Source organism: Ixodes scapularis, unplaced genomic scaffold, assembly GCF_016920785.2.
Source record: "Ixodes scapularis isolate PalLabHiFi unplaced genomic scaffold, ASM1692078v2 PGA_scaffold9__187_contigs__length_104089568, whole genome shotgun sequence".
Classification (NCBI taxonomy): Eukaryota; Metazoa; Arthropoda; class Arachnida; order Ixodida; family Ixodidae; genus Ixodes; species Ixodes scapularis.
In genome coordinates this window covers 56,768,419-56,786,390 of record NW_024609884.1, presented here as the reverse complement: position 1 = coordinate 56,786,390, position 17,972 = coordinate 56,768,419, and the positions used below count along the sequence as shown (strand labels likewise).

Here is a 17,972-nt window from a genome sequence, read left to right as displayed (position 1 = left end):
TAGGCCCACTTCCCCGATCTAAACCCTTGAACAGGTTTCTGTTCATCATTGTCAGCCATTTTCCCAAGTGGCCGTAGGTTATTTCCATTCTATACCAAACCATCAAGCGGCTTGGTAGAAAGGATGAACAGCACCATCTTTTGTTGGTATTCATAAATGATCACCAAGATAACTGGGATGCCGTCGTGACCCTATTTTTGTAAGCATACTGTACAGCAGCTCATAAGGTCACTGACCAGACACCCGCGACGATGCTGTTTGGCCATGTCCTTCGTCCGCCTTGTGAAGTAACCATCCTACGAGCATCAGGGCCAGCCACAAACTCTTCGTAAGCGGAATGACAACAAACCTTGAGCGAATGCCTGCATTCGCTCGACAACGGTTGTCAAGCGGCCTTACCGCCTTGCTCGCTAGAGCCAGTCCGGCGCACACATCACAAGACGCCTGTCTTCACCGTGTGACATGATATCTCTTTATACCCGCAATCCTGAAACGAAGGCTGTTCCCAAGCGGATATCCGGAAACAAAGGCTGTTCCCAAAGCAGACAGGGACCCTTTACAATCGTGAAAAAAGTCAGCGACGCGGTCTATGGACCATTTTCATTGCAAGCGCCACCAGTTGGTACTCCAGTCTTTGACGTTCCTGAGAATTCCTTAGAAAACATTCATTGGCATCAACTCAAAGTCACTAGACACAGATTATACACACTGGTATTCAAGCTTGTTTTCAGTATTTGGACCCTTCGATGCAATGGGCACACTTTACACAGGAACTGAAAAGAGTACCTTACAACTCACGAAAAAATAGCGTACCAAAACCGCTGATTCAGACAAAAAAGAAATACGCGAGAGAGATAAAAAAACGTCCAACTCGTATTCCCTTACAGTAAAGGTCCTATCACACCGAGGGAAATGGCGTGAAAAAAAGAAGGATTGGGCCATTGGCCAACCGGACGTAGAGGCAGGGCCATCGTCTCAGAAACCCCTGCTCTTCCAGCCAAAAAGGTTCGCGGGCTACATAGTGGTACAAAGAACCACGAAGACCGGACAGCAGAGGCCACATGGCTTGCGTACAACGCTGCTGGCCCAAAGCAGCACAACGATTCTGCCGAAGCACACGCTGGCCGACTGCTAATCGGGTATCCACACGAAGGAGAAATCCTCCACTTTCCTCCGTGGAGCGCGCATCACATGAGACATACGTCATCCCTTTTTGACGCCTCGCGGTGTTCTCCTCCGTGGCGGAGGCGCGGAGGCTTCGTACTGCAGTCTTGGGCAGTACCTCGACTATACGAGCCGGTGACGCGTCTCGCATCATTAGGTTTGGCAGTGGTTTGGCACCATTCTGCATAAATCTTCTTGAAAAGTCACCACCGTTTGGTAGAAAAGGCGTGTAATCTCAGCGCTCGGGTAGAGGTTGCCGAGGGCCCGAAGAACGAGCCTTTGACGCGAGGGACCCAAGAAATACAAGGCTAAACAGAGCGCCGGGTGTTCTGTGTTGTCAAGCGCTCCCAAGATGGTGCGAAGTGCGTGTACTCGCGACATGGTGTCGATACAAGGCATTACCTTTCCTCCCAGGGATGTCGAGAGGCGAAGGATAGCTCTAGTCACGAGCTCCGTGCCTTGGCTCTAGTAAAACCTAAAAAGGCAGGTCGTTACACGCCGGCAAAACCGCGATGGAGGGAGGCCGACGTGGGCCGCATAGAAACGTTGGCCGCAAAGAACTGCTCTCCCAAGGTACGCTCTGTCACGGAGCAAGAACGCAAACGTTTCAACCACGGCAACTTGGCGCTCGAGCGAGGAGGTCACAGTCTCCCACGTGCGTGGCGACACTCCAAAACAGTCAAATACACACCGATGATGCGAACGACGGCTACAACTTGGATGTCTGCATAAAAGGAGTCAGGGAGGCTTCCGAAATGAAGAGCTTGGCTTTGGGATAGTTTAAACGCGCTTCCGAGAGGAAGCCGTACTCTGAGAAAAGCTGTGTAGCGGATTCAAAGGTCTGATTCACGCAAAAGCAAACTCGACGTACGCAAAAGCAAATTGACGCGTCGACGTACACGACATGCTTGCGGCCAGGTAATGGAAAGCCGCGTATGCGAGAGCAAGACGCAAGGCGTTGGAGGAATAGGTCCAGACTTGGGACATAAAGCAGAGGAGACAGGGGACAACCCTGGCGTATACTCCCCTTGTCACGGAAAAGGAATCGAGGATTCGCCCATTAACTTGGAGATGGCTTGTCAGCCCCCTGTACAGGGATCGGAGCAGGGCTATGAAGGGGTCAGGAAACTAAAAAAACTTTCAACACTCCAAACAACAAACAGTTTTCGACTCGATCGAAGGACTTGGCCTGATCGGGGAAGACGAAGCACCCTGAAAATTGTGTAAAATTGGCGTACAAAAAAAGATGGCGCTTGAGGGACGAGAAGGAGAAGATGTTCCTGCCTTGTACGGAACACGTCTGTGTCGGGCTAATAACATAGGGCAAAATGTGCCACAGATGGGTGATCAGCAGCGATGTCACCAACTTGTAGTTTGTGTTCAAAAGCGTTATGGGACGCCACGCCGAAGGGCCCGACGGTAAGCCGCCTTCCTTAGGGACGAGTACCACGCGACCACATTTGAATGATGGCGGAACAGCGCCGGTTTTCAGAATTCCGTTGACCAGCTGGACCCCCAAGAGGGGCCCTGAACATCTCCCAAAAAGAAGCATAAAATTCGGCTGGCAAGCCGTACGGTCCCGGGGCAGACCCAGTCTTCATAGCACGAAAGATCTCGAAAACTTCATCGCAGCCGGTGGGACGCACGAGAGACGAGGCCAAGAACTCGGGGGAAGCAAGAACGTCGCCACGAAACTGGCGTACTTGCTCAGCAAACATTTCCGATGCAATGTGACTCCGGCAAAAAATTTGTGAAAACAAAATCCCTGAAAATTATGTCTATGTCGTGCGGATCGTCCAAAACGCTCCTGTCCGCGAGCTGGACATTATGGATGAAAGGCGGTCCGCCTCAATAAGTTCACACGGCGCAAAGTCACAGGAGGACCTGTGGGTAATCCATAGGCCGGTCTTGCAGCCGCTGCTCGACAAAAGCTCAGGAGGACAAGCGCAAAAGGCGCTGGTGTCGATCACGGAGGACCTCCAGGGCCCCTTTTCTTGAACGCGAACCGTGGGTTAAAGTTAACTATTGTCCCTAGAAGGGGGAATTCTAGGTCACGTGACTGGGAGAGCAGGGCGCCGAGGGACGAGCAGTACCTACAAACAAAATGGTCGCGACGTCGCTTAATGAGGGCTAATAGTTCTGCTTGGTTCTGCTGAACATTCATTTCGATCCGGATGTTATATTAATGACTCACCATCAACCTATTAGCACGTCAAGCAAAGCGGTAGTTCAGAGGGACAACTAAACTAACCGACAGCGGCATTCCGCGAATGCAGCACTCTTCAGCAGCCCGGGATCCAAGACTTATGACGGTACATAATCCTTGCAAGTGTTTTTATGGTGAGTAAAAAAATGTTTTGCGAACGAGTGTTGGTATATATTAATACTAACACGTTTAATTTGTTACACTATGCACGCCAACTCGTGAGCAGGGATTACTTTGCGGAGAAAGGGGGTTATCCTCGATAAGGTCTTCGTTCCGGGTGAACAGCTTGGACATTGTACTGTTTTATTGTTCGCAGTGCGCCGAAAGTATGCCGACAGCATCGAGGTTTCTACATATCCCCGGTGGCCAGCAATTCAACGGTGACGAGAAGCTTAGCTTCTCGTCACCGGTGGATCGGTTGGGCAAACGGAAGAGAGGGCAAACAGTTGAGATCTGCAGGAACAGCCGAAACGTGTGTCGCAAGGAACAAAAACGAGACTACAGCACCGGCGTTGCCAGACTGGAAGGCACACGGGAAAGTTATGCGTTGTTTATGGCGAAACATATTGAAGGAAATGTTTCTTACATTTTTGAATATTCGTCGACAAACTATAGCATAGTAGCTAAAATTTCTTCGTACCATCTGAAGCAAATAAATTGGTCTTCAAGTACAACATTACTATATTTTGACTTAAAATACCATACTGCATCGATAACAACCAGCGGAAAAAGAGGATAAACAAAATGACTGGCTTGTTTCACCGATAGATGGCGCATCTTACTGCCCAATCAAAAATAATGTTGTTCTGTATCCAGCTGTTTATTACAGTACCTAGGTACTTTTTCCTTCCTAGGCACCGTGGCTTACCAAATTCGGTTTACCATCGCTTTGAGAAAACCGACCCAGGTATTTTGACATCAGGTGTGTGCGCGCGCCTCCACGCTGCACTGCGCGGATGCGGTTCACAACCTCGTTGAGGGCGTCGGTCGTCTTGCGTCGAAGTATCTTCCCCGCTTCTGTTGCAAGGAAACGGCAGTCACCCTTGATCCCATTCTACCGGGTGTGAGACAGGGGAAGGACCGTGACACCACTATAGAGATCATAGCAGGCTCGAAATGGCTGAGTCATCTCGCAGATGGGGGACGTCAATTCGCCATGTGTCGCCTCGCGGTTGCAAACAACTGGAGACGTCGAAAACAATGGACTCCGAAAATGGTCCGAAATGTAGCCAGCCCCTGTCGGAAAAGAAAACACCGTGCAAGTGTGAATGTGAGACGCTAGGCAAGGAGGAACAAATACTGGATCGAGACGGCTCGAAGAGAAGCCTCGCGACCGCGTGGACACGTACGCCGCGCCGTTCGACTCAAGCCAGCCATCTCCCAAATTGTATACAGCGTAAGCATTCGCACAAGCTCACTGGCACTCGATGTGGGACGTCCGTGTCTAGGGCCTCGAACATCTCGAACAGAATCTTCTACACAATTGAAGTTCCCGCAAAGCAAACAGGAACCATCGTCGGGAACATATTGAAAAAGACTACTGAAAAAAAAAACTCTTAGACGCCGAAGCACGGGCAGGCGGATAAACACTCAATACCCGAAACTTAGCATGACCCACAAAACAGGAGTAAACAAGAATGCGGCCGTCAAGATCACATAGAGAAAACGCGCCTCTAAGAAAACAAGAACGAAAAATTAAAACGCCTACGCCGCACGAACGTGACAGTGCAAAAGAAAAATTACAGGGGATAGAAAACCTCCCTTTAAACAGGTACAGAAAAAAAAATTCCTGAAGAGAAAGCAGATCGCAATGTTGCGCCTGGGCAAAGTGTAGAACCTCGCGTTGTTTGTTCGTGAAGCGAAAACCTTCAGGGTAATCACATACAGGCCCATAATATAAAAGAGGAAACGAAGACAAAACAGCATGGTCGCAGGACAGGCTAAAACGCAAAGGTGTAGTTCTCGTCCCAGTCATATAACTCGGGACGCTTTTTTTTTTTTTTTCTTTTTTTTTTATGGTGGACGCGATTGGCGTGTCCGAGCCGCTGCTAGTGCTCGAAAACGTTCGCTTCGCGTCAACACGGTCAGCCACCCCGTCCTTGCCTTCGTCGGAAGAAGAAAGCCGGGACGACTCACGTTGTGGACGGCAACAGGAGAGAACGGGTGGACGGCTCTCGTTGGCCTGGGGTTAGGTCAGTGTCGTTGTGGATAACCAGACGACCGGGGCTATAACTCCAGTTGGCCACGTCTCTCTCCTGTGTGTCGAGGGCACCCGGAGACGCTGCGGCGTCATCTTGCGCCAAAGCGACGGGGAGCGTCACGGCGGCGACTTGCGTTGGGACGAGGAGGGACGTCGCAGCGGCAACTTGCGCTGGGACGATGAAGGACGTCGCGGCCCCGACTTGCGGTGGGACAATGGGGGGCATCGCCGCGCCTATTTGCTCTGGGACGATGGCGGGCGCTCGCTGCGGCGACTTAAGCTTGGACGAGGACTTGCACAGTGGTATCCATAAAAAACGTATCGGGTGACTTCTTGGCGGTAGGGGTGACAGAGAAACACTCACTCGATGAGCCACCAGAGGGCGTGTCACTTGGGACTGATGGAGGAGCCTGTGGACGGATGGAGGGGTCCAAATCGTCATTGAGCTCCTCAGGAACAGAGGGGGAGGGGGGGGGGGGGTAGCTGTGGCCCACCCAGTGGGAGCTCCTCGTCCCCACCAGCCGTCACATGGTGCCTGCCGCACCCTGTGATGGCTGGTGGGGTCGAGGAGCTCTCGCTGGGTGGGCTTCAGCGGCATAGGATCGACGCTGTAAACAGTCCGTGGTAGCATGGGCGTGACCGCTCCGCAAACAAGGAGCGGTGCAGCCCGCTGTTGGATGCCCGAAAACGGCGCAACGGTCACAGCGTGCGGTCTTGCTGGCTGGCAATGCCGCCCTTGTCCGCACTGGCTGCATACACGTCGCAGGCCACGATAGTCCACCGATACTCGGTGCCCTTGGATGGTGACGAAGTTTGGAATCGACTTCGTCATTTCCACCATGAGCTCTCTGGTTCCGGTCAAGATGTAGGGACGGTCTTGGTACGACACGTACGTGATAGACTTTACTTTCCCGATCGGGCTCATGGCTTGCATGACAGCTTCGTTCGTAACTTACGGCGGGAGACGATACATGGAGACGTGAAGGATATGGACGCCGACTGTTTCTAGTGGCCCCGCAACGTCACGGAGCACCAAGTTCCCTTGAAATACAAGGCAGTTCGCTGCACTGATGCTGGTGACTGACGACATAAACGTTGCTCCACCTTGGTGTTGAAGGAACTTCAAACCTCCGGAACCGGCGGTCACTTGAAAAGCTTTCATAATCTCGTCGACATCGGTGTTGGTACTAGGTAGGGACGCTGAACGAGAAGTACATACACTTGGTTGGTAGCACCGTGGATGCTATGGTTGGAAAACCAAGAACCCCGGGGTCCGCGAACATATGCGGTCCCGGGGATGCAACAATGGGGCGCACGTAAACTGGCGAGACAGCGAGACGGCGAGATATCGGCCGAACACTTGATCAGAGCCGTAAATGCCGCTGGAGAATGAACAAAGCCCATCTTAACACCGCTGCTTGAAATGTCGATTAAACGTTCAACCCACCAATTCTTCAGGAGAACGCCGAGAGAACGAAGAAGCCCGAAATATATTAAAATATTTGGAATATTCTTGTAAACCAACTTGTCTCCTGCAAGACGGTAAATTGTACAGCCGAAGGCCCTCATTAAATCTCCAACTTCGTTGTACGTGTACCATTTATGCTTTTTAGCACTAGTGACATAAACAAGCTAGAGAGGTTTGCAAAAATGGAGCGACCGGAAGTCATTTGGGACGCAAGCGGCAGTTCATGTTGGTAAACAGCAAAAGGGTCTATTGTATTCACTCTTTCTTGGATGAGTTGAAACGTGGTGGCGCCATTGTGCAAATAGCCCCCGACCACATCCGGTTCTAAACTGGAAGGCGGATTTCGCAGTATTTTCGAAATCAAATATACATGCTATCCTTTGGAAATGGCCACTTGTAGCACTGTCAAACTTTCACTCTTATGATAAAATAATTATAACTAAAAAATAAGGAAATATACGCGAAGTGGAAGTGTGCCCGTGCTACCCAATAGGTGGCGCCACTGAGTTTGTTGCCAAACAAAAGAGGGGCTAATACTCCATGACAATTGATTGCGGGCCCACGTGGTTCAGCGTGATTGAATGTCGTCATACGAAGGGTGATGACGTACGAAGGACTTCGTTATCGACTGTCGTACGGAGGATGGTGTGCACGAAGAACTTCGTGAAGTCTGATGACATTCTAAGAAGACGCGAGGGAGATATGTGTATTGAGAATAATGTCGAGGAAGAGGCAACGCGGGCACCTGGCGATTGGATCAATCTCGCTGGCCGTTGGAAGCAAAGGATAAAGGAAAGCGGACGTCCTAGTATAGAAACAGTTTGTAAGTCGCCGATGACTAAATATCAAGGCTTGCGAACACGTCCCTCCCACTCTTTTTTTTTTTTTTTCTGATAAATAAAACATTCTCTCACACATTCAGAACACTCTTTAATACGACCACGTTTTTTGAAGGCTGGACACCGTTTTCTATATCTACACCTATTTTTGCCTTCTCATTCGCCGAGATTTGAGCAAGATGGCTCTCGCAAGTGCTTTGCTGGAAAGTAGAAGCACTAGATGTCTTGAATCTAGTTCACACTTTAAGCCCGTTCACACACTTGCGCTTGACTGCGACTGACTGAGACAAGACCGGTTTTTAAGCCTCTTGTGATGGCTTACGACCGGCTGCGTTACTGCGGAGGCGGTCGTAAGCCGCCACGAAATGCTTAAAAACCGGTCTTGTCGCAGTCGGTCGCTGTCAAGCGCAAGTGTGTGAACGGGCCCTTTAGTGGCCAACTACGACCGAGTCCAGCAAAACGGGGCTTTAAGCCGCTTACGACCGCCACTGCTGCTGCGCGGCACGGTCTTGAAGCCTTCGCAAGAGGCTTAGACTCCGGTTTCGTGGGACTCGGTCGTAGTCGGTTGCAACAGTGGGAACCAGCCTTTAGAGTGGAATCACTGACAAGTTAAGAAACGCAGGACGTGACGAGTCCAGATAATCTTATTTTGACTCTGCGGCCATTCACAGCGCGGTATTAGCCACGAATTGCGAAGCGAAAAGTTGGAAGCCACGACTTGCGTTTCTTGAAAAGGCATAAAACCGTAATGAAGAAAAAGAAGTTGTTCTGTTAAAATTTTTTATATGCCTGGATTAAACACGTATGTCACAAAAACACTCTAATCAAATCTGTGGGTTTCTTTTCTTTTTTTTTTGTTTCATAATATATAGATCTTGAGACCAGACTTGTACCGTACGCATTACAAGTAATCAGATTACTTGTAATCGATTACTTTTTGGAGTAATTTTGTAATCAGTTGATTACTTTTGTTAGGCAGTAATCACAAGAGTAATCTGATTACTTTTTGAAGTAATAAAATTACTTGTAACCGTTACAATTTGTCCACGGGACCACCCCCCCCCCCCCCCCCGGCACACGCCTTTTTTTTATAAAATGACAAAAATAAAATTTGCTTTTTTTTTAGCGGAAAAAAGAAAGATTTTTGCGGAGCTGTAGGACATGATGTCAATCTCTTTCTATGTACAGCTGCAACGGAAAAAGAGTAGCACAAGTGACCGATGACCGGAGCGGCAAAATCGCGACACGCGGCGCTATTGTTCCCGAGCGCGCCGATAGCGAGAGTGACAGTCACGTTCCATGCCCCAACGCGGGGGCGGCCGGCAGAAAGCAGCCCGTCTTAAAGCCCGCATTTTAAATCCTATCTTATCCCTTAATTTTCTGCCGGCCACCCCTAGGTTGAGATATACAACGTGACTGGCACTTTCGCTATCGGCGCGCTCGGGAACAATAGCGCCGCGTGTCGCGATTTTGCCGCTCCGGTCCTCGGTCACTTGTGCTACTCTTTTTCCGTTGCAGCTGTACAGTTTCTGTGGAATGTCCGTTTTTTTTTTTTTTCGAGCTGGGACTGGGAGTGGGAAGCCCCAGGGAAGCCACAGTGCGTGACAAAGGCCATTCAGGGCGAAGTGTGAGGAAGCAGAATGTAGCTTTGTGAGTCCTTCGTTCAAACTAGCCCCCTCACGCTCACACACACAGAAATAAAAAAAATAGAAAAAAATCCTGCTTAGGGTACCTACTCGCAGCCCGTAGGAGAACCAGAACCGAAGAATGTCTAAAGCGGATGCAAAATATAGCCAAAGGCAGTTGAAATATTTCCCCATTTCCCCTACGTGGTCTTTGTGACAAGCAATGTTTCGAGTTGACAAGTGGTCGGGGCGATCTCTTCCGCTAATGGATACTACACATGATCCGTTTCAAATCCTCGAGCTGCTGCTCTTTTGTATAACATGCGAGCTCATCCACATGTGAATAATAAAATGAGCGACGCAAACTTTGAGCGACAACCCTTGCTCAAGCTTAACAAGATCTATAACCCCCCCGCTCCCCCCCCCCCCCCCCCCCCACACACACACACACACTGGCGAACGCCCAAATCATTAAACGTCTTCAAACGAATTCTAAGCTTGTGTCCGCATTGTGAAGGTGCAACGACCACGAAGAGGGAGCCAGTTTTTCTTCTTCAATACTTGTGCAAATGTGAAATATAGGTTGGAAGTAGTTCATTATTATGAGCGCTAAAGATGTGTCTTCACACAATAAAGTAATCGGAAAAGTAACGATTACTTCTTTAAGTAATGTCCAATTACTTTTGCCGTCGAGTAATCAAGTAATCTAATCGAATACTTTTTAGCCAAGAGTAATAGTAATTGTAATCGATTACTTTTTTTTAGTAACGTGTACAAGACTGCTTGAGACTCATTTTGAATAACGCGGCGTGCTTCTACTTCGGGATGACGTGCTGAAATAGCAAAACGTTTCGAAATCGATCGGCACTCAAAATAAGCCTCAAAACGTAAATATTGCGTTAATTTTTTTTTTTTTTTTTTTGCGTAAGAAGATTTTTTTTTTTTTACATACATTTGCCATTTAGACACTTAAACACTTTTCGAGGAAACTTCAGTCTTCAGTGCCTCTAGGACTGATTTAGAAACATAGTATATGTTTCGGTTCGACATGCCGAAATATCAGAATCGCTCCCGACTCAACACGTTTCTCGCGACGTAAATATTGCGCTAATTTTTATTTTTTCGGGGAAAGTGCTGACTGCCATTAACCATATGGTCTTAGCATGCTCCTGCGTCCGTCCTCTCGAACGTGGAACGCCCGCGGATGGACTCCACAGCAGATGTCTACAGTCAATGATAGTTTAAAAAAACGTTGCTCACTGTAGGGTCACACTTCTTGCTTCGCGATTCGTACTATGGCGTTCATATCAGCCAACGCTGATACGAACGCCGTGGATCGAATCATCGAAATCATCAAAATACAGGGGCGATTTCGTCGAGCTTGTTTTTCAGAGAGCCCGGCCCTACACAATAACTGTGCACTAAATGTTTCTTACGTCAGCCCCCTCGATCGAGCGCGGGGCACAGATTTGACACGAGTGCTGTGTCAGTGTTCGACTGTGACTCGTGCTCATTTGCTACTTAATTAATTCAACACGAGCCCCAGCTGAACGCGCTGACGTGGCGTTTCGCTACGCCAGCCGAGCGTGGCCTCGTAAACACAGACCATGCGTGTTGTTCTCAACATATCCGCTGAGGGCTCGACATTTGCAGTTTCTCACCAATAGTCAAAAAAGGCGAATGCTAAGCGACGACGAACATTCAACTTCGACTTCAAGCGCCGTAATAATCCGGCTGAATTTACAACACCGTCTGCTCTGACCAAGTCAGATAGTATTATTTATGCGAAAACTATTTTATTTCTTTTTTTCAGGTCTTGCGTTTTTGGTGTTTTATTAGCACTCCTTAGCAGTGCAGCAATCGTTATATATATATACGCTTTCCGATGTCTCGCCAACAGTCTCGCCCCCGCGACCTCGCAAAAAAAGCTTTGATAACTAGGCGCTCAGTTTCAATAAAAGTTCAATGCATTTACCGATAGAATGGTTTTGCAATTCGAAAATCTTTAGATGTTGGCCCTTATCAATACGGAAAGTTAAACCGATGGCAATTTTTTATCACTTCTAAATGCGCCGGGAATTGCCATATCCAATTTGCGAAATCGGTTAGTCAAGGTTCTGAAGTGCCTTGTTCTCAAGTGCCTCGATGAAATGAAAACAAATGAATAGCTTTTTTGGCCCTGCGAGAGTGCTCGTGTTCCGAAACTTCCCTGTGAACCGTATTCCTGGGAATCTCGGAAAGGCCAGTGGCTTTCGGTGCGGCTGGAACTCTAATGCTTGGACTCCTCATAATCGGCTTAGAAGTGATTTGTCTCATTCCGCTCGCTGTGCTGCGGGAAAGTTCATAACTTTTTGCCACAACGCGTCCATCAGGGTTTATCGGGAGGCAATTTTGTTTATGCCTGTCGGTGCCCAGTATTTGCAGATTTCTTAAATAAACGCGCTACTCGCTGAGCTGTCAATTATTGGCACACTCGCGTATCACTGTAATCAAATACTCCCGCGTTACACTTTCCCCTGGGAAACTCAAATAGCCAATCACTTCAATGTACAGAGGGATTTCTGCGAATCACTATACTGGAAAAACGTTTTCACCAAAACAGAGAGTCTACAATGTGACACTCCGCATGGCCGAACAATGTCAAACGTCATGTTCAGTTCAGTGTCATATTTCGAGCGTCATTTTTCGGTGCAAACGTTCTTTCAAGTGTTCGCAGAGTTCCCTCTGCTAACGGCACCAACTCAAACTCGGAATGTTTGCAGGCCAAGCGGACGCACGGGAATTTGTTTGGAGCGATCCTAAACGAGAACATGCTCAGCTAGGTTTATTCGTGTTTTCTTTCTAAAAATTTTCTTCCAGTATACTTTCAGGAAAGACCCAACAGCCATCGGGAAAGACGATTCGTTCAGGAAGTGTAATCATTGCGGTTATATATATATATATATGAATAACGGGCATGGTGGCGGAGGGCCGAAGGCGTGGGTATAACTGAGAAGAAAAGAAAACCCTTGGGTGAAAACAGCAACAACGGACGATTTATCCTTCGACGTTTCGGTCGGAGTCCGGCCTTCGTCAGGATATATATATATATATATATTGTGAACGAAGAGGGGAAAAGGTGATTATTGAATTTATTGCATTAAAGTTAGGGAAAGGGAAAGGGAAAGAGAGCTACACTTATGCGGTTTGTGCGAGTGAGTTATACGCCCAGGGGGACATTATGTGGGTGGCTAATGTTTGCGATAAGTCGGCTAATTAACTAAAATTCTTTAATCAACTTTTTAATTAGGGAAGATAGACAAATGGTTCCAATTCGAAACTTGCTGAGCGTTATCGAAAACCACTAAATCAGTCATTTTCACCCAGCGACGTCACCAATTCACTATCTATAGGGTGGTTCACGTCACCAGGCTCGATTTAAAATAGACCGTAAAAATCGACGCCTGCACGGAGCCATCTAAACTTTTCGTCAAAGGTGTATTTCACAGGTCGGTTTTTTCTTGTAAAATTACAAAGCGTAGTTCTCTTTTAGTAAAACATAGGGCCAAGAAACTTGCCAGAGTCTACGGCGGGCTGCGACCCAGACGACCAAGTCCAGTAGCGGGCTGTGTTTGCCGTTTGTATTGATAGATGGCGTCGGGAGCAGCGTCTGAAGGTGCAGCCGACCAGCGAAAGATAGCAGACGCCACACAGACGAAATCCGTTGGCAACAAAAGCGCCGCCGCAAGCAGACGCGTTTTTTACTTTAAGATTAGCTTGTATTGTTCGCATTTATTTTTGAGCTGAAGGTTTTTTTCAAAAAAATTATATTAATTTTAACAAACCACGGTGGTCGCGAGCCGTCGATGATGATGATGAGGATGCGGCTGTTCCCTTTAGATCGGGCTGGCTCGGACAAGATTCATGCCCAAGCCTGGGGGCATTTGCGTGTTATTGCCCCATAAGGTAGATCTTTCTCCACCAGTCCTCTAATCGTCTCTTTGTTGCCTCGACAGACAACCTATGTGGGGCGTAGTCTCGTTCGAGGCAGGCCTGTCCGCTGGTGCGGCTGACCTAACCTCAATGGTTTGGTGTCCATCTCTAGTAACCGTGAAGCCCAATACTTCGGCCAGCTCCAGAGGGCTTTGAAGGTCTCGGTCGTTGTCTCGTGACTGGGATGACCGGAGTCCTGCACATTCAGTACAATGTGTGCTACTGTTTCGTCGTGGGCCCCGCACACCCGGCACACGCTCGTAGTCAAGGTAGAATCGAAGTGACGTCTGTAAGACAGAGTCCTTAGTGCCCCGGCTCGTGCCTCAAATGGCAAACGACTACCCAGGCTACTATCGTATAGCCTAGTCTCCGAGCCGATGGTCCTCTTGTCTGCAACATACACATCGAGCGTAGTCTTCAATTGGGCATCTTTGAGCCACTGCTGTGTTTCCTGGTCGCCAACCTTTTTCCGGACCTCTCTCTCCCATTCCCTGGCCGACGACGCTTGGACAGGGTCGGAAAAAACCGAACTTGATTTCGAGCTGGTATAGGCGTTTCTGCCAGCGGGTCTGCAGCCCAGTCAGTTGAGTGTGCCTGAACAGCCTTTTGGCCTACCGGCAGGAGTCCATATGTCGGAGACGTCCGTCGTAGGCTATTTTGCTGGTAGCTTCACGGGCTTCAAAAGAGGACCATCCCAAATCACCCTGGACAGCCTCATTTGGTACTGTACCATGACAGCCTAGCGCTTGGCGCCCGACCTCCCTCTGCCTACGTTCTATGTGAGCTCGGATATCTCCAGGGACACACATCACAGCGTTAGCAAAAGTCAATCCTGGTACCACCACCGCCTTTCACAGCTCCCGGGTCACAACGAATCTATTGCAACTCCAGAGATTCCGTCTGCGCAGAATGCTGGTTCCTCTGATGGCTGCTTGGCGGAGATGGGCGTGATGCTTTTGCAAGTAGTCCTCTGTATTTGTGAGTGTAATGCCCAAGTACCTGTACGAGTTCATTACAGGTACACAGCCCACCCCGAGTCGAAGACTGCCAAATGTTGTATCTTGTGGACCTGCAAACAGCACCGCTGCTGACTTGTTAGTGTTAAATTTCAATCCAAGTTCTGTTGCTACCTCGGTACAGATTTCTAGAGTTTCTGCATGTCGCAGACTGATGCCGCGGTCAGTACTACATCGTCTGCGTAGGTAAGTTCGGGTAGAACCCATTTGACGGTCAGACCATCTTCTAAGTGAGCCAAAGAGAAGCCCAGTCCAGATCGGATCAGTTGCATTTCGAGTCCGGTTACGTAAAGCATGTACAATAGTGGAGAGAGTGGGCACCCCTGGCGTAAGCCTCCCTCACAGTTAGCCTCACCTAACTTTGTCCTAACCGTATTGCCACTGTATAGGCGGTGGATGAGGGTGACCCACTCTGGTCGCATGTCAAGATGTTGTAGACGACATATCAACTGGGCATGTGGCACACTATCGTAGGCCTTGGCGACGTCCAGAAAACAACATATTAGGGTCCTCTGCTCCCTGCGGGCAACCTCAATATATTGTGTTAGCGTAAACAGATGATCTTCCGACCGGCGACCTCGTCGAAAACCTCCTTGAAGTTCCGTAAGCAAGCCTTCTTCCTCTGCCCATGCAGTCATGTGCTCCTTCAGAATATGTACGAAAGTTCTATATATCGTGCTGGTCACAGTCAGTGGTCTGTTGTTGCAGTGGTAACGAGGTAGCGCCATCTATCAATAGGAACGCCAAACACACCCCGCTACTGGACCCCTGTCGTCTGCGTTGCTGCCCGCCGTTGACCCTCGCAAGTTTTTTGGCCCTCTGGTTTACAGAAAGGGACCTACGCTTTGTAAGTTTACAAGAAAAAACCGACCTGTGAGTTACACTTTTGACGAAAAGTTGAGATTGCTACGTACAGGCGCCGATTTTTACGGTCCATTTTAGATCGAGCCTGGTGACTTGGACCACCCTATATATGGCCGTGAACGACTTGTGTAAAAATAAACCATCACGAGAACTCCGTCTTTTTAACAAGTTGCGCAAGGAAAGTTCTCTAAGAATGTACTCATAGTCGTAATAACATCTCCCAAAATACCTGTCATAAACAATTCTAACAAATCGTTTTTGAACCCTTTCAATTCGCTCTGCGTCAGCTGTAGACCACGAATTCCATACAGCACTGCAAAACTCAAATCTAACTCGTACACTCTAAGAAATGCCAGCACTTATACTTACCCACAAAACACTCGACGAGCCTATCTCTGCGATCTACGAAATCAGTTCAGCAAATGATGAGGCCGAACATCTGTTTAGACCTCAAAATGAAGTCTGCGCTGTGGTATTACGCAATGGAAGCATGACGTTTTCTTTGCATTGCGTAATGCCACAGCGCAGACTTCAATTGTTGGTCTAAACGGATGTTCCGCCTCATCATTCGCTCAGCTGATCTCGTAGATCGCAGAGATTGGCTCTTTGAGTGTTTTGCGGGTAAGTAGACGTGCAGGCAATTCTTAGAGTGTACCAGGGAGGTAAAACAAGCGAACGACACATCAAAATGCATGTGAAATCATATGTCGAGTCTTTTAGTGCAGTTTGCGCTTTGGGCAAGCGGTTTTTATGGCATCTTGAACCTCATAATGGGGCACCAACGGTTACGAATTAAAAGGCAAGTGTCACGAAAACAAACGCGTCCCTGAATTTCTTGCTGTGTTGATGTCTATTTGCGTTTCTAAAGAAGTTTTAGAGAGCAGCTCTTAGGCGCCCGGTTCCGGGTTGAGCGGCGTCGGCGTAACCGCGCGCTGCATCATGGGACGTTTCCCATAATGACGTCACGTGTGACGTCACAAGGGTACAATTGGGTCACGAGGATACCCACGTGACGTCACATGGGACGTGTCATGTGACGTCACGAGGGTAAAATATTCCAGAAAAATTTGGAGGGAACATTTTCTGCTAAATTTAGCGGGAAAATTTAGCGAACAATTTTCTCGCCAAATTTAGCCGGAAACTTTGCCTTTGTGACGTCACACGTAACGTGTGACGTCAGAAATGTAAAATTTCCCGCTATTGACGTCACATGACGTCACGCTAAATTTAGCGAAAATTTTTAGCGGAAATTTTTTCGCTTAATTTCGCAAGAAATTTAGCAAAACTTTTCCCGCTAGATGGGAGGGGAGCAGGAGAGGAGGAGGGGAGGGTACGGAGGGGGAGAAGGCATACCCTCCGCTCCTCCTCCTCAAGAGTTGCGACCTAATTCGGTATTACAAAGAATCGTAAAAGTCTTTCATTTTTAACTATTTTCTGATGCTTTTGCACAGCCCCATACGTTGTATCTAGCGCTGTGATAGTTTTCTTTATGTTGTCGCGAATAATCAGTTTTATCTGCTCTTCCATCATTTCGCTTAAGCATCGATTTGTAACACCGAAAACTGGCTAAAGCACGGGGTGGTCCAAAAGGTCTTAGCCGCCTGGTTATAGGAAACCATAAATTAAGATTCCGAGCACCTAGCCGCCAAAACATGAAGCTATAAAAAATTGTCTGAGAAAGTTTTGGAGGGGTTCCCACACAAGGCGAGGGTAGCCTTCTTTGAAATAATGGGAATTTGTCTTCTCTACATAGATGGAATTTGGCCAGTGAGAACCTACTGTTCACCGGGTATATTCAACTTGAGGCGCGCAGTAATGATACCACGGAACCATGCCGGTACAACCTCTGTCTACGTGGAAGTCTCTAGGGGTAGAGCTCAAACTCGCGATGTTGAGACTACCTTGTGATCAGTCTCTCTCGACGTTTGGTATCGGGTTCTAAGATGCTACGTCTCCACCAGCTGACCTGCCTAGTTACCGCAACTTCCTGTGCTCCGGGCTTCACATTATTCTCGTAGATCGAGATTGCCTCTCAGATTGTCCTGTTGAGAAGTAGACACTAAGGTAGAGCCTTTTCTGGAAAGCCTCCCGTGCCACTTTTTTTCTAACCAAAGTGCCGCACGCGTTACAGACGGTGTCTGACGGCGGGGCCTTCAGTCAGACGTCGGAGCTGAGGACCGAGCAGGCGGAGCGGAGCGAGTCGACAGACAAGGACATCATGGCATCGCATATGTGCGAGCTCCTGCGCGTGGCGCTGAGCAGCCTCCGAGGAGGCCAGGCGCTGCAGTTCGCCTCGCTCCTGCTCGTGAACAAGCTGGTCGATCTGAGCGTGGCCCGGCGTCTGGCGCTGCGGCCCGTCACTCGACACCCACCCGGGAGCTGCCTGGCCCACAAGCGGGCCAACCTCTGCCACCAGCCGGTCAAGGAGAACCACGCATTCCAGCCGCTTCCCTCGGTCAGTGCTCTCGGACCACTCTCGCTTTGCTCGTGACTCCAATTTGGGCGCCAGTGGCGACGCCCAGTGACCGTGTAGGTAACTGTAGTCTCTGGCAGCTGAAGAAAGGCAGAACTTGGTCGCGATTCTTGCTTCCTGCCTTCTTATCAGCGCTTCTCACTGG

At 48.8% G+C, this 17,972-nt stretch overlaps 1 protein-coding gene across 1 annotated transcript in view; it reads left to right on the top strand.

Annotated features, from left to right (window-relative positions):
• LOC8033259 overlaps positions 1-17,972 on the top strand; it is a 958,536-nt gene that overhangs the window by 615,321 nt on the left and 325,243 nt on the right. Inside the window, exon 6 of the mRNA XM_042287366.1 lies at positions 17,486-17,809. Coding sequence (XP_042143300.1) covers positions 17,486-17,809 — 324 coding nt within the window. The remainder of the gene's footprint in view (positions 1-17,485; positions 17,810-17,972) is intronic.